At 45.2% G+C, this 24,088-nt stretch overlaps 1 protein-coding gene across 3 annotated transcripts in view; it reads left to right on the forward strand.

Annotated features, from left to right (window-relative positions):
* SORCS1 (sortilin related VPS10 domain containing receptor 1) overlaps window positions 1-24,088 on the forward strand; it is a 427,318-nt gene that overhangs the window by 132,593 nt on the left and 270,637 nt on the right. For all 3 annotated transcript variants that reach the window (XM_090056794.1, XM_090056795.1, XM_090056793.1), the window contains exon 2: window positions 13,193-13,260. In XM_090056794.1, the coding sequence (XP_089912920.1) occupies window positions 13,193-13,260 (68 nt within the window). The remainder of the gene's footprint in view (window positions 1-13,192; window positions 13,261-24,088) is intronic.

The raw sequence follows: 24,088 nt of genomic DNA on the forward strand, positions 1-24,088 counted from the left end.
CCGGACTCATAGTAGAGATGATATCTTTTATTAGACCAACAAGAGTTTTGCAAAAAAGACATTTTTTTTTTTTTTGCAAAAAACTTGTTGGTCTAATAAACGTATCATCTCTACTACGAGTTCTGATTGCCTTTTGGGGGTTATGGGTATTTCTAAACCCTTTCATAAATATTCTGGGTCTGTCTGCAATAAATATAGACCACGAAGCAGGATCCAAATAAACAGGGGATGCGTTTTCAAAACCTCTTCTTTTTCTACGGAGATCTGCGCGCTGGTCGTTTTTGTCTCCAGTGTCTCCCCTAGCTTTTCTGTTTGCACTTAAAATTAGGTGTCAGGAGATGCTCTTCAGAGGTGTCCTGGCACTCGTGGATGCAGGCTTCCCCATTTCACTTCTCAAACAGCCGCTCAGCATTGAAACTCCTCACTCTTGAGCAGAGCGTGAAGACCCCAGAATTACTCACAGTTGCATGACAGAGCAGTTGAGAGGCAAATCAGCCTGGTGCTTTTCTCTAATTGAAGCTTTCACCCTTGCTGTGTATCCCTGCTAATGTACTGCCAGTAATTGTATGTTTAGGGAGACTTGCTGATTGACAGAGTATATAATAAAGCGCAAGAGGAGAATCGTCCTCCGCAGTGTTGTGGGGCTCGGATTTTAATTTGGAAATAATCCCCCAAAAACTCCGGTTGGTAATATAGTGAAATAAATAAATAGAAAGCAGCATTTCATTCTTGACACCTCCGTGCAACTCTTCCAGTAGTGTATCCGTTGTATAATAGTGCATGTTCGCATCAGTCGTATAGCATCAGTTGTATAATAGTGCATGGTAGCTTCAGCTCATCATGACTTTGTTTGTGCAAGGCAGTCTGATACAACCCGTGCTACACGCATGTGAACAGCTGCATTGCATTGGCCCGCTTCAGGGTGACAGATGGGGTCTACAACTTGGGTATCTGTTGTTGCTCTGCAATATCCTGCAAGTTAACTGGGATCTCCAAGGGCTGCTTTTGGTCCTGCTGGTAACTTAGTCTCTGCACCACTTCTTTTTCACTCGTAAGTGGGGTTTTTTAAGCTAAGTTTCACCCAGCTGGTCAAGATGGGTTTTGGTTTGTTTGGCTTTAATTTAATTTAAAATAAAATAAAATACATTTTTATTTTATATTATTTTATTTGTTGGTGATTTGGGCTTTTTTGTTGCAGAGTGCAAAAAAAAAAATGTTTGGGGGGGGTGGGATTCTCAGGTCTGGGTTGTTGAATTTTTGGTTAAAATGAGAGAGTTAGTTAAACCGAAGACCCATGCTGGAGTGTGAAGAGTTGGGAAGTTGGAGAGGTAGGTTCAAGCTGCTAACTGGAACTGAAAGAAGCAGGAACTTGAACCCGTCTTAATCAGCAGGCTATTGCTATTCTGGTGGCTGTGATGTGTGTGTGTGTGTGTGTGTGTGTGTGTGCGTGCGTGTGCGCGCGCGTGTGTGTGTGCGCACGCGCCTGTGCATGCACATGTTTTTTTTAATGTTTCAAACATTGGTTTCATTCTGATTGTATAAAGGAAAAACTTGAGGGGAAAAAATGGTGACACAGGAATTTGTTTCTCACTGTTCTCTACTTATTTGTATTATGGTATCAGATACAACCAATGTTGAGCTAAGCTTTAAACAAGCACACAGGAATATATTCTGCCTTAGTGAGTGTACAGTCTAAATAGGCAAGAGGAATGAAGGAATTAAAGTTATTAGTGTTCTGCATTTATGGAGCCAAGGTTCAGAGAAACTGAGGGACTGGCCCAATGAAAGCTGTGGAAAAGCCAAGAACGGGACTCAAGAAAACTGAGTCATAATCGCGTTCAGTTTCCAGAATAAAGGGGACTAAACTGTTTTCCGCTCCCTGCTCAAACCTGGTGTCGATGCACCCATTGCTTAGGTAGGTGAAATTTGTAGCGTCTACACTGCTTCTTTCACGTCCAGACAACAGGTCAACAAGTGCAACGAGTGCAACCGGTAACCAGTCAACAAGCGCAACCAGTGGTGTCAAACTTATGACCCACCATTTGGATCCGGCCTGTGGAGCCTTGTTGTGTGTCCATGTAGTAGAAAAGTCAAGGATTCGAGGGCAGAGCACGCTGATGAAATCTCACGGCAGCTACCGTTCACCCCACTGCTGCCCATTGCTGCCACTGCGTCTGGATCTGGCCTGCAGGGAGCCCAGTAGTCTGGATCCAGCTCAGAGCATGGGTGAGTTTGACACCCCTTCGTTCCTTAGACCGTCTCAGCCGCTCTCGGTGCTCTGCTGTGAGCAGCCCTGAAGCTCAGGAGATGCTGGCAGTTTCAAGACCGCTGTTAGAAGAAGAGGTGCATTGAGTTACAATAAAAGCAGCTTTCATGGTACTTGGGGAGCTGAGAGTGGGCAGTTCCTACATAAATCCAGTGGTTATGCTTAAACCAGCTTTAGTGGTACCTTGAATATTGAAATCAGTGAGAATGAGTGCCGTGACTATGATTGACGTGGGTTTTTTGCAGGGGGGTATAGGTGTCTTAAAGTGGCTTATTTTGTACCTGTGTGTGTATAACTGAATACATGGAAAAACAGGTGTTTATACGTACCCGAACAGGGATCTATAGCTAATGTAGCATTTGATTCTGGTAGGACACCTCTTCCTGGCTCAACTTAAGGTTAATCTAAAAACACTAGATTGTAACAACCAGACCCCAAGAAGTTATAGCAACCACTTCTTCTTTGATTGCTTTTTTCTATTAGAAGAAATCTTACCACCACTGAGCTATAAAAGTTGTTTGTTTGAATTTAGCACCCTGTTGTGCAGCATAAAGTGAAAAAACATTTGCCAATAGGACCTCGGGGGTTTGGTGAGACTACCGATGATAAAAATGTATGTGAGTGGTGAGAGTTTTCTGTGTAAATGAGGCTGAGTTTTAGTATGCATGGGCTTTTATTTTTGGCACGGTGAGTTATAAAATGTTAATAAAAATACAGGCAGAAGAAATATATCCCGTGGTTTGGAAAACCCAAAAGTACCTGTCTGTGGTCTTGTCCTCGCTTAAATAGTTAACTGAAGTGGGTAGATTCGAGTTCCTTCTCTCATGATAACCTAGCTGAAGTGAGAGTACCTATGCTGTCCTACACAGACATTATAGCTACATTGCAGCAACTTTTATAACCAAAGTGTAGTGTAGAGGCACATGAGTTAGTTTGGGTACTGTTAGGGGTCTAACTGTGGCAGACTGAGAGTGACGGATGAGTTGTGCTAACTTGAACTGTAACCTATAAGTGCATCCCCATTACAGTACTAATTTAAGCATCAACAGTGTTCAAGCTTCAACTCATATCCATCTGATGGACCAGATCCCTCAAGTTGGAAACACAGGTCAGGCTTGAGATTTTTTTGTGTAGACAAGAATTTGATTTAGGGATAAAACATGAGTAATAACCTCAAGCTAATACGGCACTGAAGATAAGTCTCTTGGCGATAGTGGTACATATAAAGTTATCAACACCTTAATTTGTGGTGAAACTGTTCAGTGTAGATTTATAGCAAATTGGGGGTGGGGTGAAGGGACTGATAAGGGAGTGATGGATGCTGAGAATGTAGCTGCAGTTATCTGGGGTATTCAAGACAGAATAAAGGCAACATTATTCAAAGAGGACTAAAGATTTTGCTCCACAGTGGGCATGTGTACAGTAATCGCTGATTAGACTAATTCTACTGCGTATTAGTGCGTCATGCAAAAAAGTGTGCTGATGCACAATAGACTTAATCTTCTGCTCGTTAAGTGTCACAAAAAATCGTTCATGTACGCTAAGGTGTAGTAGCACCGATTACTGTGTATTGAGTTAGTACCTGTTATTTCAGGTACTAAATGCCCTGTAATTACAGTGGCGGGGGAGTGCCCTTCCTCAGTCTCAGGGAAAATTAAATATGGTAAAAAGTCCCCATAGGTAGAAATTAAACCTCTTTTTGCACGGAGGAAGCTGAACATAGAAGTCTGCTCCTCCTGGTCCCAGAGGTACAGACTTCCACCTTCAGCTTCCTCTGTGCAAAATGAAGTTTATTCTCTACCTACGGGGACTTTTTCGATCTTGAATTTTCCCTGAGCCTGAGGAAGGGTGCGTATGCCTGAAAGGTTGCAGAAAATAAATAAATAAATAAATAAATAAATATATATATATTTTTTCCTTCAATTTCTTAGTTGGTCTAATAAAAGATATCATCTCTGAATCAAGATGCATTTCAACACTGACAAGTGCAGGGTGCTGCACGTGGGCAGCAGTAACCAGCAGCACACTTATAAGATGGGAAACTCCCTTCTTGAGAGCATGTAGGCAGAAAGGGATCCCGGAGTCATTATTGACTCCAAGATGAACATGGGCCGACAATGCGAGGTCACGGTTGGCAGGGCTAACCGCACCTTGTCGTGCGTCCACAGGTGCATCTCAAGCAGGTCCAAGGAGGTGATCCTCCCCCTCTATGCGGCACTGGTCAGGCCACAGCTGGAGTACTGTGTCCAGTTCTGTGCGCCCCACTTTAGGAAGGATGTGGAAGGATGTGGAGAGGGTCCAGAGGAGGCCACCCGCATGGTCAGGGGACAACCGGAGAGACCCTACGAGGAGAGGCGATGGGACCTGAACCTGTTCAGCCTCCACAAGAGAAGGCTGGGGGGGACCTGGTGACCGTCTGTACACTCACCAGGGGGGACCAGAAGGGTTTGGGAAAGAACTTGTTTCCCCTAGCCCCCCTGGCATAACAAGGAATAACGACCACAAGTTGTTGGAGAGGAGGTTTAGATTAGACATCCGTAAGAACTACTTCACAGTCAGAGTGGTTAGGTTCTGGAACCAACTTCCAAGGGAGGTGGTGCTGGCTCCTACCCTGGGGGTCTTTAAGAAGAGGCTTGATGCCTACCTGGCTGGAGTCATCTGAGCCCAGTTTTTGTCCTGCCCAGGCGGGCGGTCGGACTTGAAGATCTACACGGTCCCGTCCTACCCGACTTCTGTGATTCTAAGAGGTCTGGAGTTTTACATTTCTTTTTGTCTCAAACCAACAGGGCTATCAAATACATCCCTGTAATTGGGCACATTAATGCATGTGTAGATGTGCCCAGTTCTGGGTTTTTTTACATTTTCTGCAGTTGGGCAGGGGCATGTAGAGACATGATGACGGGACAAGCTACAGACGTGGTTGTGACTAGCAAGGGAAGTGGGGCTGTCAAAAAAGTGCCCCAAGGTGGCTGTAATGTAATACATCTGCCATGGTTCAGGACCACAATGTAGCCATCTAGAACTGCTGAATGTGCTTGTTGACAGGAATGCAAGGGGAAGGAAGGAGGAGTTTTGCAAAAAGCTCCTTTTTTTTTGCAGAAGAGTCGTCTTTGGGGGGGCAGGAGGTATTTGTCCAAGCCCAAACAGCATGGCACAAATCAAAACCGATACTGCAGGTCCAATTAGCTGTCCTGTCCTTTACAGCAGTGATCTCCAAAGCGGGGTGCGCAAGACGATCCATTGGGGTGCGGGAAGAAAATAGTAGCACTTCTACTTATATTTATATAAATATACATATATTGGGGGGGTGTGCTCAAAATTTTTTTACTGATAGGGGTGCGTGAATATAAATATACATACTTTGGGGCTCAAAATTTTTTACTGGTAGGGGTATGCGATCAAAAAAGTTTGGAGACCACTGCTTTGCAGGGTCTCCTCCTTTCTGGCTTTATTAACACAACAGGTATAGGAGCAGTTCTCCTCCCTGACGGTCTTTTCTCAGGCCTTGCAGCTCCTTCCTGGCCCTCATATATGTCACTCTTAAGGTGACCTGCTTGTGTAGCTACTTCGGTGAATTAGCTCTGCTGTGGAGCAAATTTGCTGGATTGCAGCACGGTGTGAACACGGCTAGACTATTTTCACCATAACCACACGTGTGCACCAGTCCCATGCAGCAATACACCTTTTCCTCTCGGCAGGTGTAGCATCGCCTGCTGCTAAGAAAAGATTACGGGAAAACCCCCAAATTTAGGCCTGTTCGGAAAATTCAGGAGTTGGTCGCTAGCTGAGCTGCAGCCTGGCTTTTTAATTAAAGACCTTCCTGTGATCACCTGTTCCCTGGCTTCCTGCACTAGGCTAATTCCTCGCAGGTGGGGTTACACCTGTCTTCCTTAGAGGACCATTGCCCTTATACAAGAAGAGGAGTGCCTTTTTCAGTGATACTTTATGATGGGAACTGGAAAGCAAAGGTATGTGTCTGGCTGTAACAGCTGACTTGTATCTCTCTGTCTCTTGTTGGCTATAATCACCTTGAATGGCATCGTGCAGACAAGAGTGGTGACCTGTCCAGTGCATTGCCCCCTATGAGAATATGCTATAGCTTGCCCATGGGAGGGTGTCAGCTAAACACTTTGTTTTATGGAGACGGGGGATTTCTTCCTAGCTTGCTGTTTTGGCGAGTGAGACTTGGTAGCATCTGAAGCCAAAGACCTCCGGGCTTGGGGCTTGCATGTAGGATGCCTGCCATGGATTTGGGAGCATCTGAAGCCCCAAGCTGAAGAGTTTGGGCGGGGGGAAGACACTTGCTGGTGGCAACACCACAGACCTGACTCAGCTCTGCTCCGCGAATGGCATTTGGAGCTGATTTAACTAATTTGGCCTGAGACACACAATTAAAAAAGAAAATCCCTCTGAAAAGCAGAAGGGGAAGTGACTTCTCTCACGTAAACGTGCTGGAGCTCCTTAGGACTTTTCTGACAAAACGTGGCTTTTCACCAGCAAATAGTTAGATATTTTATGAAAAGGAAACTTATTTTTCCTAAGGAATCGTGCCAGTTTTGGTAAATCTTTGGTCAGGGAGTAGTTTCTTGGTGCCCAGGTGGAAACTGGTCAGTGAGCTAGATAGACCCCCCCCCCCCCAGCACATAAGCGGTAGGTGGCTGTTAGAGGACTTGTCTGTGATGTGGAAAACCCAAGTTAGACTCTGTTTCATGGAGTGTAAATTCTTCCTGAGGGTGGATCTTGTCTCTGCCTTTTTCCACTTAAAGGACTTTACACCAGGACTGACCAGGACAAGTCTTGAGCTCTCAACAGTGTTTGTGAGATAACAAAAGACTTCACAGCCAGGCTGTAGAAACAGCAGCAAACCAGGGAAAACCAGACTTCCAGCTCCTCATCCTGTCTCTGTTTTCACTGTTCTTTTCTTCTTGCCCTTGTTAGTTTGCTATTGATTGGCAAATAGAGAAAAGGAGGGCGGGGGGGAAAAAGTCCCCAGAATCGAGTGCAAACACAGGAGAAAATAAAAATACAAAGGGCGAGACATTATTTTTCATTTCATTACAGCATTCCTTCACAGCTCGTATTTTGACATTTAGAACAACATAATATGCATGTCTTTGTTCGTTAGGTTCCTGTGCTGTCTAGCGACAGTCCCCAGCAATAAACAAGCCAATATTAAACATGAACTAACCTTTTGCAGTCTAAATAACATAGAAATGAAAACAGCAAAAAAAAAAAAAAAAAAAAAATATATATATATATATATATATATATAACTATTTTTTTTTGCAAATGGTTGTGCATGGGTTATTCAAATAGCATTAAAAAGAGAGAGAGAGAGCGCGAGCGTGCATTTAGGAACTCCTGGCATAAATAAGCAACTCGTTACCCAGTGACTTGCTCAGTTTTCATGCGAGCCTCCGTTTTGAGTAAATGTATTGCTGGTGTTTGGGATGCAGTGGGTATATGTGAGATTGCTGTAGAAGGGTCCCTTAAGGAAGCCGAGATGTGTTGTACACAGGGCATCCTGTACCAAAATGGGGGGAAGTCATAATCCCAGCAGTGGGAGACGATAGGAAGAGAGGAAACAGGAGGCTTGGACTGCACGTAGCTGGCTTCAGTTCCTGGCTCTGCCTGTTTGTTTGGCAAGTCTCTGACTGCCCCGTGCCTCAGTTTCCCCATTGATAAACTTCAGATTAAGAACATCTTTTACCCCGGGGTGTCAGAGATACAGCCGGATCCGGCTTGTGGGACTATGTCATCTTTCTCCTGGTACAGGTCAGTATTGGACCCCCAGATATTGGATCCAGCACCTACTCCGGCTGGTGTAGGGCAGGTGCTACATGCAGCACAGGTCCCAGAGCAGGCACTACGTGTGGTGCAGTCCCAGACCAGCCTGAGCGGGCACTGGATCCAGCGTGCAGGACGGGGAGGGAAGAAGAGGTTGCCTGTGGTCCCGATGCAGTCTGTGGAGGCAACTCTGCAGCATGAATCAGTCCAGAGCCACTCATCTGGCCCATGAGGCCAGATAAATTTGACACCCCTGTCCTACCCCATAGAGCGGTTGCAAGGATAAATTCCCAACGCTTGTTGTATGTCAGATAGGTGCCTGCATATTTTGTGTGCTGAAACCCATCCGGTCTGCTTCTCAGATGAATCCTAGCTATGGTAATGTTCTTAGATACCACAGCGATAGGCAGTCTAGAGACACATTTGAATTATTTCAAGACTTGGTGTCTAACTTACCCGGTATCAGCTTAAAAGAAGAACCTGAAAGGACTTTACAGGTATTGAAATTAGTTGCATGATTAGTTGTTAGTCTGAGTGTGCAATGGGAGTGTGCAATGATGTTTGAGTGTGCAGTGGGAGTGACTACCGCTATGGATGCCATTGCCATCAAGAACCAGGGCAACACATTGTTAGATGTAAGGAATCACTTCTGTAAGTGTAACTAGAGGTGAGATGTTTGGGTCTGGGAGGGAGTGGTGAGAACTCCATGGAAGTCAATGGGAAGGTGTCTGTAGATTTTGGATCAGATCTAAAGGATGTATATTCCTTGCCAGAGCTTTTGGGCAATATTTGGATGGGGCCGGTTTCCTTTTAGAAAGAACTCCTTTAAAATAAACGTCCCAGATCCCTAAATGATCACCAAAGGAGGAAAGAAGAACAGGGAGGTGCGTGTTGCAGCTGTATTGCAGGAGTCGGAGTGGAGAGCTCTCTAGCTGTCTACAATCGATTGAGGCATAAGAAAAGGTTAGCAAGTCTCTCTTCCTTCCCTCTTGCACTCTCAAAGCAGAGAGATTAAATAGATTGATTGGAGCCAAACCTCCTTGAAATGCCATAGAAAGATGCCTCTCCTTTGGTTTCTTCTTGATGAAGTGCCTCTGCATGGCATCTGGGCTCGCCCGGCTATCAAAAGGAAGAGGAGGGCAGGAAGAGCAAGATGCTGCCCCTCCGCTTGGGAAACAATTTCCCTTTGCAGGTAGTTTCGCACAGCCGCTTCCCAGGTTCATGGGGCTTTATCACTCACCGTGTCCCTAATTCCCACTTCAGATGGATGGTAGCTGTGTGGCGCCGGGGGCTGAACTTCATTATTTAGTTTACTGCTGTCTTGTATCAGGGGAGCAACTCTTCACAAATGCTTTATGCTGGCGCGCGCACCCCTCCCCGTTTTCTTAGTGGAGGATTTATAGGCCTATTCGGCGAATGCAGTGAGGAATGGTGGCAACATAATTCTGTATCTTCCACAAACAGCCGCCCTGCTGCCCCGGGTAAGTAGTCCTGGGAGAACAGTGATTGAAATTTAGCGCTGGCAAAGCTTGAATTGGCACATGTCTTTGTTAAGCATCTGCGGGGGAACGCCATCTGACACCACGGCGGGGTGCCTGGCACCTCACACATGGGAGCTTTCTTTTTAAAGAGGTACTGTTAAAAGTACGTAGAATCATCAACTTTATTGCAGTGGGTTTAGCACCAGAAAAAGGCACAGCCTTGGCTTGTCTAGTGTCCTGAGCATCTTTCTATAGCGATATCCCCTCCAGAATGTAACACACAGATTGAACCACCAGGGAAGTAACTGAGCGCACATCTACACATGTATGCGCTAGTGCACGTTAACACAGGTGTATGGACTGACTTGGGACTCAGGTTAGTCCCAAGTCAATGGATAAACACCACGTTAATGCACATTAACATGTCTACACATTCGCTAATGCAGTTTAGCTATTCGTGCATAAATTTGGTACCTGCTTTATGCCTTTTTTAAGGTGCATTAAGAGTGCGCACATGCAGACATGTATCCTTAATGCACCTTAAATCAGGCTAATGTGTATTAAATGCATATGTGTGGACACACATTGAGTCTTTCACTGAACTTGAGTCTTCACTCCTGCATGCTTTATTCAGGGAGCACCTTGTAAGGAGAAAGGCCAGCTGACCCCTTTCATTGCCATGCACTGGCATTTCAGTGGCTTGCTTTTTGCAACCAATTATGGCCATGCTTGTAAGGTAAAGCCTTAATCTTCAATGCAACAGGAAAAACATTTGTTGCTAATGGTGAGAGAGGCTGGAGTAAGGACAGGAGGAAGTTTCAACAATTGTCCAGTTACTTAACCGAGTTGTTGGTTTTCATAACCAATCTTGGATCAGAACATGAGCAGGATGGAGAGAGGACACTACAGCTGACCACGTGATTGATGCTGGCTAAGCCATCTCATCTTCTTTCACCACTCCTTCCTTCCTTCCTCACAACCATTTGTGTGTCATGTCTATCTAGATAGCAAGCAATGGTTTCTGCCCATAGAGATGACTACTTGTTTATGAAATGCTTAGCACGGTGGGGCTCCAGTCTAAGCTTAATACAAATAATATTAGATGATGATGATAGTAATAGGTGTGGTGAGGTAGATCTAAATCAAAACGTTTGCATTTGGGGAGTTATGGTCCTTTAAAAAAAGGACAGCTTTAATAGGATGCAGGAAGAGGAAGATATACACCAAGCTGGGAGGAAGACCTCAAAAATACATTTGAAATAATACATTAGAAATAATGGCCTGTGGTTTGTCTGGAGTGTAGGCTGTGTTAAAGGGTGACTTCAGCTTGAAATTCAAAAAACTTCTCACTCTTGTTGGCACACGCATGAGCATGCTATACTCTTTCTTTCTCTCTCTCTCTCTCCCCCCGAAGCAGAGCTGGTTGATATTTTTTTTAAATTTGAAATTGTGTTTGAAAAATGGCTTTTTCTATAGAAAGGTGGATTTCTGAAATGTCTGATACCAACTACTTTGGCACTTGGGGGATGTCAGGCCTTGTTTGCAGGCCCCTGCCGGGAGCGCAGCATCATCGCTGCTGCAGCCCATCGGCTGCTCTATCTTTCAGTAACAGCTTTTCAGCTCCTGCAGTGGAGCCCTGTAGTCACCGATCCAAAAGCACTTCCTAATTTCTGCCAAAGCTGCAAGCAGACTCCTGAGACATATTGGCCAAAACCCGGAGGTGATTAGCAAACGGCTCATTTCAGACCCAAGTGCTTTAAGATGAGTTTGCTCAACTTCTGCACATGTCAGGATGCTGGTCTGCATCAGATCCCTGTTCCATTTGAGGATCATGTCTGGTTAGTATAACCACTCTGGAACCTGCTCTTGGACAAGATGAAATAGCAAAGAATTGTCATTTACAACCCAGATCCCACGTGTGCTAGGTGCCGTGCATAGCCGTGCAGAGGGCATTTGATGAATCCAGGCATGAGCATGCAGTTTATATGCAAAAAGGTCCATGTACTTCTCTCCTGAGGTTTGGAAGCACAGCCCTAGTTCTTCAACTCTAAAAATACAAGCACCTTTCAGCAGAACTGTGCTGAATGATACCTGCATAGGTTGTTGCAGTGTGACTTGTTTCTGCACGTTCCAGTGGTCATACAAGTGCAGCAAAACCTTTCCCTGGTATCGTTCAGGGTTAAAGTTACAGCAATTTACTGCTTTTGCATTACAATGGAAAGCAGAGCCGGCCTTAGGTGTGGTTGATGTGGGTGAGCACCTAGGGTGCTATGGTCGGGGGGCACCAAACATATGCATGCGCACACGTGTGTGAGCAGTGTGTGCTCACTGCGGTGCTCTCCCTCCGCGCTGCCTAGGAGAAGCCAGGCTGGGAATGTGTAGGTGAGGGTGGAGCCTGTTCCGGTCCAAGCGCCTTGTTCCCACACAGCAGCAGCGGTGCCCACCAACCTGCCTGGCGCACCATGCTGCTACACCACCCCGCGGACTGTGCCCCATGCCCCTGCCCGCCTGCCTCTGTCTCCCCACAGCAGTGCCACTGACTTGATGGAGGGTGCCAAAATATAAGTGCACCCAGGGTACCATGTTTCCTGAGGCTGGCTCTGCTTGAGGAAGGTGCCAAGATAACCATTTATATTGTGACAACTATTGAGGATTCTGGGGAGTCCTTTTCTTAAGCAGTTGAAAGCTCTCTCTGCCCACAGCTTAGGCCTGTTTATCCTCTTTGGGTATAGACACACGTTCGGGGAGGGTAGGTGGAGGTTAGATCACATTACAAGTAGCCACCCAGTCTAACTTACTTCACCCAGTTCCCTAGTTAGGTTGATCTAAGCGCAAACTGTCCAGAAGTTCAGGAAGGTTAGATCAGTCTAAAAATGGCTGTCTTGATCCATGTTACCTGTACCACGGAGGTAGTCTAACTTAGATTGTGTCTGGCAAGACTGATCTAATTGAACTTCTGCACAGCTCCTAACACAGCCCCGAGGCTGGGGAAGTCTAGCTGCTGGGCCCAGCTCCAGGACTGTGTGTCAGACTCTGCCCCAGAAACCCTCACTTCGAAGCAAAGTACTGAAACAGTAGCAGAACCGAACGCAACCAGCCCACTCAACTTGGAGACCCGAGGCTTTTCAATCCCTAAGAAAAAAATTAGAAGGGATACAAAATGGCATGTTCTAACTATAAGCTAGTCTTCAAGTGCTAGGGGCGAGGGTGAGGGCGTTGGGAGGGTTGGACAATCCGGCATTTACCTGCTGCAAAGTCCTTGCACCCGCTAGAGCCAGGGGCATTGGACTACGGGAATCCCGGCTACGGCTCGGGCAGGGAGTTTCTGTGCTCAGGAAATCTAGCAGAAGCCCATTGCCATTTCTGCCACGTACTGCCGATACCCCTCGTATCTCAAAGTGTTTTGTCGGCTTATCAGCGTCCCCCTCATGCCTTGTGGGGGAAGAAGCTGCAACCGAGCTGAACAGGGAGCTGTCTGATTGGCTCGACATACGGTCTCTGCAAACACTTCCCATGTCAATTTAGGCAAATGCTTTAACAATTCATTCAATTATGTTAAGCACCCATTAAAGGAATCCTAAGTCTTCCCTGGGGTCATTTCTGTTCTATGAGATTGTAATTGTTTGAGACTAACCATGATTTCTCCTTTTGCCTTCAGGTGATTCTAATTCTGACAAAGCTGTACGACTACAACCTGGGGAGCATCACGGAGAGCTCACTTTGGAGGTACGTCGACAAATTGAGTTAATAATTACCAACTTACTTAAATATGAACACACTGGTACAGTTCTTTTATTGAATTTAATTGGATTTTTTTTTTTTTTTTTTTACATGCTAGAAGGTTCACAGCTAAGCTTTCTGTCTCTTTCCTTCGTTGTCGCTCTTCTCCTCTATTCGAGGATGATGAGACGGAAGTCTGATTGTCTTGTTCAGCTAGACAGTATATTTCACGTACCTGCTGCCTTTTTCTTTTTTGCATAATCCCCTTCAGCTGTAAACAAATGTGCATTTTAAAAGAAGTCACCTAGCAGTCCCTCTGGCTTTCATTTGTAACAATTTAATTATATTTTACAGTGACAGGGCCCAAGGCTACAAATCCGCCCACGTGACCCTAAAGCATAGATAGTGATGCTAAGTCTGGAGAGGAGCTCATGTGAATAAGGGATTGCTGTCCAAGTGACTTGTAAGGGGTTGCTGAGACCAGGTCTATTTTTAGTATGACTGATAACCACCTTGGAGTTGCATTTTTGTGTCCTTTGCAGAGATTTATGGCTGCACCAGGCATAACCCTCACAATTAAATGAAGTTGTCTGCCCAAGACCACTGATTGTCATTGGAGTGTGCCTATTGGGTAGGGCAGATGGACTGTTTGTCATACCCCCTAGTTTCCTGGCTCTAATTGTAAGGTAATAACTCTTGAAGTTGGTACAAGGGGCCTGTATTTCCCGGTAGCAGAAGCAAACAACTGAGCTCTGAATTAATTCCCAGCGCTATGACGGATATGATATGTGTGTGAACTAACTGGCCATGCCTCAGCGCACCCTTTTGGGAAAAAGGACTAGGAATATTTATTTCTCTCACGGTAACTTTATTTTGAGGCATAGTTCACTAAACATCTACCTGCAAAGACCCTCCTGACAACTGGGGACTTTATACAAAGACAAGAAGTCCTTTTGAAATGCTGATTCATTGACACTGAAATATTCCATGGGATGATAAAATGTTTATTCCAGAAGGTTTTTTTTAGTCTCAGTGGAGTTTCAGGTGAAAACCAGAAGAGCTCCGGAGTAGCCAGTGCCCTGTGGTCAGGGAACATGTTTGGGATGTGAGACCGCAGTAGGACAGGTCCTATATCCCATGGGAGTGGGATCACCAGGCTATGAAATAACATGTATAGTCTCTCTCTCTCTCTCTCTCTCTCTCTCTCTCGGAAAAAATGGCTTGGTTTCATCCTGATAGGGCATGGCATACGATCTGGAGGAGGTGGTTCAGTATGGTTGCATCCCTCTTTCAGACCGCACTGCAAGAGCATCGTATAGGCATTTTGGCAAGTCCCTGAAGCAGGTAAGGATCCTTCATCTTTCTGCACATTCGTTCTCCTCCCATTCTCCCTTTCCCTCGCCTGCTGCTGTCGCTGTCCCCCGCTGACCCAGGGGCAGGGGGATCTCCAGAGCCACCCCTGCCATGCTCTAGCCAGGCTGTACAGGGGCTGGACTCAGCTGGGGACAGTGACAAGTGGTGAAAGCAGTGTGGCTGGGTCCCTTCTCCCTTCCCTCATGTTCCCCACCAGTCTGGGAGCAGGTTCAGGGAGGGCAGGCGAACTCACCTGCTACTACCACTGCTGAAGCTTGCTCCCTGCGCAGCCTGGCTGGAGCAGGGCAGCAGTAGCTCTAGAGCTTCCCTTGTGCTCGGTTCAGCAGGGCTGTGGCAGGCAGAAGAGAGGAGGGGAAGGGCCATGAGGGGGTGCTGAGGGTGTAGGGATTTCTTACTCGCTTCGGGGACTTAAAAAAAAACCTCTCCAGCTGTTGCTTCGATGGTGTGGTCTGCTTGCCTCTTGGGAGGGGGCGAGCGGTGGAGGGTGCTGGGAGTGCAGTACTGAATGGTGGTCCCATGTCCTGCTCTCCAAAATCATGGATTTGCCCATGGCTGGGCATGTCGATACCATCAACGGGCTGTGGCAGGGAGGACTTCAGAGAAACAGTGGGTGCCTGTTCCCTGAATTCAACCCGCCCCACACCACCCCCGAGGGTACAGCATAGCTGCCTTAAAAGGTTGCTAGGTGTATGCCTATCAGCTCGTTCTCAGGTACCCGTCCTAAGACAGTGATTATATCACTTTGGATCATGGTGTGCATGTGGAAAGTGCATTGCGTTTCACTCCTGCATGTCCCATGGGTTCTCAGTTGCATTCCCACCTTCGAATTTCACACACCAGTTCAAGCTTTTCTCATCCAGCTGTAAGTGCAGTTGAAGCTCTCTCTAGGCTCCCAACCCTACAAACACTGACCTGTGCTCACCTCCAGGATCACCGGAGGTCCATGCGTTATTATTGCCACTGTCTTAAAATAAAACGGTGGCGCCTGCATGTCAGACATTTGCACTGGGGTTTTTAGGACTGAGCCTTCGGGGAGTTTTTCATTGACTTCAGTGGGCTTTGTGTGAAGCCCTTTGTTTCTCTAGAGCAAGGGATCTCATCCTCATTAGACTCAAGGCCCCGCATGTTAGACTCAAGACACCCTTCAGAACATGCCAACATTTTTTTTTTTTAACTATGGAAAATTCAGTAAAGCAGTTCTTCTGTTGCAAAGAACTAGGGAAGACCACAGCAGGTTTTGACATTGTGGATTCCTATTTGAAGTCTCTGGGTTCATCCGGTGAATCACGTGTTTGCACAACCAAGAGCGCTAATATTATGTGGCACCCTGCTGTACCCTTAAAAGGATCTCATGGTGCCCCAGGGTGTAGTGCTACCCTGGATGAAAATCGCTGCTTTAAAGGTTTTAAGAGCCTCCGAGGGAAAATCTAAGAGCACAATATTTTTGGTTGTTTTTCTTCCCTAGTGAAATCTTTGCCTTTGTTTCACCAGAGGTCATTAGTAGAGGGCACTCATACATAGCTTTGAAGGTTTTGTTGAGGCCCTTACATTTCTGTTTTGATGGGAGAAAATGACAGGAGGACACACATTATTTAAGGCACCTGACAGAGGTTATGGGCTGTTGCTCCAACTGGCTGTTTAAGCGACATATTATTTTAAATCTCTCTGCCTTTGTAGAAGACGGGGAGAAAAATCCTGAAAACTGTAAATAAGAAGGTGGCGGGGCACGATGCATCTGGCATTTGTTTTGTTTCATTCCTTGAGATCTGATGCGGGCGAACGAAGGAGCACCTAATTTCATATTCATTTTGCTTTCCTATGTCCCCTGTGTTTCTGGAGGAGAGAAGAGAAAAGCAAGTAATGCTGCAGTTGCATGCAACCTAAGAACAATGTCCCTCTTGCATATATGGCATTCAGATTAGACTCACACCCTTAGTATAAGGATGTAGTACAAAAGGGGTGGATAATAAGTGATTAATGGCTGTTTACAATGACATCGGGCACGAGTAGGTCGCGTTATAGTTGGTTGTAAGCCTGTCAGCTGAAGTTGTTCCAGATGGTTAGTCGTCCGGTGACTGATTAGTCTTTGGGAACAGTGGACTCTAATTGGACTTTATAGCAACCTGTAATGTGCATACACTGTCGTCCACAGCACATGGATTTGCCTTCCTTATAAGTACGCTAAGAAGAGCCAGTTTTTAGTTTCTCAGCCCGTTGAACTTCAGTCCCGTCAGCCTTCTGTAGTGCCGATGCAGGGAGATCTTTGCAACCCTAGATAGTTAAAAGGGCTACCAGCCACTGGCCTGAATTTGTGCAATAATCCAGAGGAAGATGTGAGGAGCTAGGCAGAGGAAGTTCGGGAGTGCTAAGCCTCAGTGGATCAACAAACTTGATGGCAAGGAAGATGTTGCTTCTGAAGCGGATTAATGAGATTTCTCGCCTGCTGGCCCTGGCTTTAATTACGCTGTAATCCTCTCGATAGATTTTTTCGCCATTCTTGGGAAGTAGGGGAGGGGGACTAATTCAAGAAAGATATAAAAAAAGAAGCAGGGGGAAAAAAGATTATCCATCACTGAGCAATTAGTTGAGTTGTGGGGGTTTTATTTTTCTTCTTCTCCCAGATATCTTTTGGATCACAAAGAGGATTAAGCTTTGAGACTTGGGAGAAGATGGTTTTTTACTACTGGAGCAAGATAAGCTTAAGTTCCAGATAAATAAAAATGTCAGAATAATAGCTACTGTATCTGTGGGAAGGGAGGGAAATAATCTTCTTTTTCTTAATATGATCGGTGCTCTAGGGAGATGCGTGTTGAACCTTTCATTCAGGCCCTGGAGAGGAAGAAAATTGACTGTATGCGGCTAACTTGATCCTGCAAACACTTTTGCATATGCTCAACTGTGTTGCTCTGAATAATCCTATTGAAATCAATAGGACTACTTGGGATAATAAAGCTAAGTACATATGTAAAGGTTTGCAGGATTGGGGCCTAAAAGAGAGACTGTGGGTAAAGAACCACAGCACACGTATGCTGGTGTGACCTACCTGGGTCTGTCTGCTGATGTAAGTTACCCCAGTGCAACTTAAGGGCTCCTATACACATGCACGGACCCTGCTCTGATGTGTTGGAAATCCATCCCATCGGAGCAGATTCGATTAATTGAGTCTGTTGGAGCACGAAAATTGATGCGCTCCAGCAGCCTTCCGTATCACGTGTATCAGCGTTGCCACATGTCTCCGTGCTGGAAACATGGCGGTGGGACACTTGAAATAAAACACACCCAATGACTTTTACTTCAGAGTGCCCCACCGCTATTTTTTCAGTGCAGGGACGCATGACATTGCTGATGCACATGATGTGCGGGCATTTTTAATTAGGGCACTTTTGCACATGTTGTGGGACGCGGCACTGGGCGCTTTAATTAGTGAACTGCACTAAGTATCCAGAGCAGACAAAAGAACAACTCTGCCTAGGTAAATCACCTATTATAGCATCTGGCTACTAGGTAGCAGGGGGAACCAGTAATGCCCTGCTTTCTTTGATCATGAGGGCTACCCCAGGATGTAGCTTGACACCAGTGAATAGTTAGTCCTGATTTTTCCAAACATTGTCTGTATCCTGGACTAGAGAGACTTACATTGGTATAGGGCTGTATGCCAGGCATCTGCTTCATATTGTGACCTGGAAAAAGGTGGATAGCACCAGTATAAAAGTAATATTCTCTGCACCCTGTCATAATTGGCCTGCTTAAGATTTTACCTCACTTGCCCCTCCAAAAAAAATTCAAATAAAAAGTGCTTCATCCTTGCCTGTCTACTCCAGCTAAAATCCTTAAATCATCAAAACAAGGGATGTGATAATCTTAGCACCTGGGTCCATTTCAGAGCTCGCTAACGCTAGTGTTCGGTCTACCAGGGTTGCAGCAGTGAATAATGGAATCAGGCTTTTGAGTTTCTAATTAGGGAAATATGGAGTCCGCATGCCCTAGTGGATTGCATCTGGGGCCTGGGAACTCTTATCATCTTATCCCAGCTCTGCCGCTGCTGCCGCCTGGCTGTCTCGGCTTTCAGGAAGTCATCAATAGCCTTTCCGTGTCTCAGCTTCCCAATCTGTAAATGAGGATATTAATAATCACCATGTTTCACAAGGGTGTTGTGAGGGCTACTTATTTTGTGTGTACAGTGCTTTGAAAATATAAACTGATCTATACAGCGAGTACTAAAGCAAGACAGAAAGCAGCAGAACTCCTGGGCTCCATTTCCAGCTTTGTCATTGACTTCTTAGATGACCTTTTGAGCAAGAGTCTCTAAATCTCCCCATCTACCAGGCTACTCAACTATGAAGCAGATGAAATAATATTTACCTACCACATGGGGACTTATTATGAGACTTCATGAATTCATGTTTGCAGACAATGGAAAGAAGGTACTATAAATGAAAAGTACTTAATATTTCCAAGTCATTCAGGATGCTTAGTTACTAGAGATGCACCCAGGTAAGATTATACATACCGAAGGATTATACATACCTCCTTCTAACCTTTCCTGGCCACTTTTGTCCTTGCCAGTCTCTACAGGACAGACTGAAACTGACGCTGATCAATTTCACTTCTGCCCATCAGGTTTCTCCACATCAAATATTCTCTACCTCTGTGGCCGTGTAGTATATTTCCTACGAATTAAAGTCATATTCTACCCAGGTGCTTTGCAATATGCACTTGCTTGGTATGAGTGTAACTTCACAGTTGTCCTCCTTATTATTTACATTAATCAACTGCCTGCGTGTTGTATGCTGCAGAAAGGTCATCCTCAATGCACTGTTTTTTCCCACCTGCTGTGGTAACCTGTGGCGTAGTGATGTGGCTTAATCTGTAACAGCAGAGGTTTAGGGTGTCTTAGGAGCGAACAGAAAAAGCAAATCAATGTAGGAGGAACTGAGAAAAGTCTTTCATTGAATGCTTGTAAACCAGCAGTTCTGTGGGGAAAGGGACTTGAAAGCACTGTTTGAAATGCTTTTCTCACTGACCTCAATGCTTCAGAGACACAGTGCAACCCAGCTGGTCTCCCTAAGTGAATAGCAACGCTGGGTGAGCGCTGGCACATACCTCCCAGGGGCGTTGACTCAGATTTCAGAATGAAACTTGCGTCTATCCAGTTGCAGCGTTTTCTCTCCTGCAAACATTTGCACCATTGACTGCTGCTCGTTCAGATGCCCGTGGGCACGAGGAGGTTGAGTCCACAAGCCGAGCTCTTCATGTACGAAGCTATGTAGTTGATCACGGCACAGTTTGATCACAGCAGGTGTCCTGCCTGCGGTGGGGACTGAGATAAGCCTTGGAGGTTTGGCTTCTATAAGAATTGACTGTGCTCAGCCCCTCACAGGATCGGGCCTTGTGTACAGCAGTGAAGTCTGCTAGACTTTGCCTTTCATATTTATTTTACATGGAGTGTATGCAGCTACTTTGGTGATAGCCTGCAGTGTAAAACCTTTTTCTATAAGGGCCTTGCTGCATGAACATGGTCGCAGGACTTCAGACACAAGTGTCCATGTATTCGAGCAGTAACACACATGCTAAGTGCCATGGTATAGCAAAGTTAGGACTTTTTGTGTGAGGACTCTCTCAGGATTATATCCAGTAATACATGTTCAGTGATCAACCAACTGCTCCACAGAGGTAATACCAGCACAACAGACTTGTTGGCCTCGACCCTGGTTTTGCATCATCCTTAAACCGGCTCCAGTGCAATGCTGGCACCAGGGCTGTCGATCCACCCCGTGTCCCACGTTACGTTCCAAGATTGTAGTAAACATTTCTGTGCAACTGCTCAGGACACGTTCTAACTTTTAGTATGGCGTAATAATCCTTACTATGCTCCAAATAAAATGTATGCTAAGTGTCCTGTGCGCCAATCCCTAATAAGATGAAGTTTCACATTATACTTCGACTATATTAAATCTGTGGATTGTCAAGTGGTGCTAAAGTTAGAACGTGCTGTGAGCAGTCACATGTTGAGGATTAATACCATTTTTTGCTTGCATATCTCTGACTTGCTACTAGAGGACTGGTAAGCAGGGGCTATGCTAGGAACAAAGACATCTGGTTTTTATCCCTGTTCTGGGTGCAGACTTGGGAGGGTTGGAAACAGTGCATCTTGGGATGCTGGAGGACTGTACATGGCTTATTTCATTTCCGTGCAACAGACACAAGTGAGATAGCACAGCATAGAGTTAACCCTTGTCTGACACTCAGAGGGCACTTAGCGCAAGGTAATGAGTTTTAACGGGCAGGCACTTGCATTTGAAGTGCCCTTAGTATGGCCCAAGTGTAACATGTAACTTCACCCTAAGATAAACCCCGTCTAGTCAACACGCTACCCAGCTCTAGCTGCAGATCAGTAAGGGGCCTGCTAAGATACTTTGCATGCTGCTAATGTGAGTTTTAGAGATTCCAGCAAAGCTACGTATCATTATCCCTCAAACACATGTTCCCAAAGACCCTGCTTTAGCAAAGCACTTAATCATGTGTTTAAGTCCCACTGACAAATGCAAACGCTTCAATATTTCCCTGAACCAGGTCCATAAGAACCTCAACCTTTCTTATTACTGATGCCTGTGTCCTAATTTTGATCTCATTTGCACTGAAACTAATGGACTCTCTTCCCGGACTTTCCAATGGCAAATTAGACCTGGGATCTTTGGAGAGTGACTTGGTTTGAAATTTTATTCTTCATTGCCTGGATGAAATATGCAGAATTAATGAAGATGCAAATTTATTATGCATGGTAAAAGTGTGTTCTCTGTTGCAGCCACTCATGAAATGTAGTAGTGCTATCGTATAAATAAAAGAGCCCCTATTCATTTGCAGCTTGAAAGTGAACATGTAAATCAAGATTATGAATATTAATGTCGACATATATTATCAATATACTGTAAATAGCAGATGCACAATGTTTCATGGATATATATATAATATTTTAAGTGTGGTTTGTCAGTTGTTGCATTGCTCTGCTTTATGAAAGGGGCTAATGTAGTTAGGAATCTAGCCACATGGTTTCCAGTCTCTTCTGGTATCTTTTACTTGTTTGCTAGATGGTATGGATTCAAAATATTCTTGCAGCAGTATCCGTGCAATCACTCCACTCATGTTTCTTACACAGGCTTGGTTGTATGCCACATCTTTATATGTGTGGGTTGAAGGTAATGAAAAAGGGTGGATGAGTTCTGTAATCGTTTGTGGTTCTCAGCCAAGCTACAGTTTATAAAATCCTAGAAAATTCAGGTTGGAAGGGACCTCAGAAGGTTAAATCTAGTCCAACCCTCTGCTCAAAGCAGGGCCAGGCCCAACTATGTCATCCCAGCCAGGGCTTTGTCTAGCCGGGTTTTGAAAACCAGCAAGGATGGAGACTCCACCACCTCTCTGGGTAACCTCATTCAGTGCTTTACCAGCCTCCTAGTGAAAAAGTTTTTTCCTTATATCTAACCTAAACTTCTCTTGCTGCAACTTGAGCCCATTCTCCTTGTTCTGTCATCTGCCCCTGCTGAGAACAGTCCCGCTCCATCCCCTTTGTAACCCCTGCAGGGAGGTGAAGGCTCCTATTCAATCCCCACTCAGTCTTCTCTTCAAACTAAATAAGTTTCCTCAGCCTCTCCTCATAAATCATGTGTCCCAGCCCCTTAACCATTTTGTTTGCCCTACACTGGACTGTCTCCAATTTGTCTACATCCTTTTTGTAGTGTGGGGCCCAAAACTGGACACAAGACTCCAGATATGGGCTCCCCAGTGCCAAATAGTGGGGAAGAATCACTTCTCTTGGTCTGCTGGCAGTGCTCCTACCAATGCAGCCCACGATGCCGTTAGCCTTCTTGGCAACAAGGGCACAGTGCTGGCTCCTGTTATGTTTGCTGTCCGCTGTCACCTCTGGGTCCTTTTCTGCAGTTGGAGCAAGGAGCATCTTAAGGCCTGATTCTTCACTGCTTTGCACCTGTGCAGCCATTTACAGTTCTGCTAAGTAAGTGTTAAATGCCACTATTCTGTTTTTGAGGAGGAAATGATACTGATTGGTTTTGTACAAAGCCAACAAAAGCAAGGGCATACAAGGCGCATTGTAAAGTGATGCAAATCAGAATATTAAAATCCAATCTGGCCCTTTATATTCTCCCCAGGAGAGCAAAATTTACTGTAACGTTCTGTCTTCATCCCACTGAAATCAGTGGCTGGCTTGCCATTAACTTCAGTGGAAGAAAGACCTAGCTCTAGATCCGAAATGACTTCCTACGTCTTAAATGCTGTAGGCTGCAAGTGGGAGAGGAACAGGGGAAATACCCTGGTCTGACCCTGTTTACTGTCCCTTTCAGCATCCTCTCTCTGTCCCTGTGTGACAAAATACTGGGCAAGATGCAGCTATGGTCTTATCCAGTAAATGGCAGTTCTCATGTGCCGATACCTGATGTCAGGCACCTTTAAATAAGGGAAAGGGACCTTTCTGGGCTGTGCCCTGACCTTTTAGAAAGCAGAACATCTTCTATTAGATGCAGAGCTGCATAAACCAGAGGCTCATTCCCATACTTGGATCTAACAAATGCCCTCTAAAGAAACATGGGCATGTTTGAACTACAGCCTGCATGTGGCTTTTAAGTTCATCCAGGTTCACAAAGATCCAGAGTGCAGAGTTTGGTGTGCGAGCCCTAGGTTGTTGTAAGCATGAAAACAGGGAGATTTTGAACAATTCTCATTGCTCCATAAGGGACATGTAGAGAAAGATAAGATAAGATAAGATATGATATATAAGAACAATGTCCAGATCAGCAACAACTACCATGTGCAAATGGCTGTGTGACTCACCTCTTTGGTAATAAAGACATGCCAATAAAGCCTCTATTACAAGTACAATAACTGAACCAATGTACGTTATTGCACCATTTTTCTAGGAGGCGACGATGAGACAGCTAAAGATGGGGCATTGGAAATAATTGTAGTCAGATATACAGTGGGTGTGCATCTTTGCAACATCAGCTGATGGTAAGGCAAAGAAGAAAAATGAAAGATGGTAAATGTAGCTTTTAAAAGTCGGGGGGCAATGTATTCAATTTTAGGGAATATTGCACCATACTTTTGATAAAATGGGGAGATCAATGTAACGTGTGCAGCTCTATCATGACTAATGATGAGTCCTTCTCTAAACAGCACTTTCCAGTCTATTTTTTTGTGCATCTCACAGCTTTCAGGGAGCTTGTGTTGCACCCCTTAATGATCCCCTTTTAACTTAATAAGGGTTTCCAGTGCCATGATCGCCAGGCCAGTATCCATCCACCACTTAGGATCTATCCATCTGAAATCACTGTGTGAGATAGGGCTGCTACATGTAGGTGATGGAAAAAAACTGTTAGGACATCACTACATGTCCACCAGATAGCCTCAAATCTAGAAAACCCTCCTGGAAATATGCCATAAAGCTCTTGGA

This window comes from Crocodylus siamensis, chromosome 7 (genome assembly GCF_052110815.1).
Source record: "Crocodylus siamensis isolate JL-2025a chromosome 7, ASM5211081v1, whole genome shotgun sequence".
Classification (NCBI taxonomy): domain Eukaryota; kingdom Metazoa; phylum Chordata; order Crocodylia; family Crocodylidae; genus Crocodylus; species Crocodylus siamensis.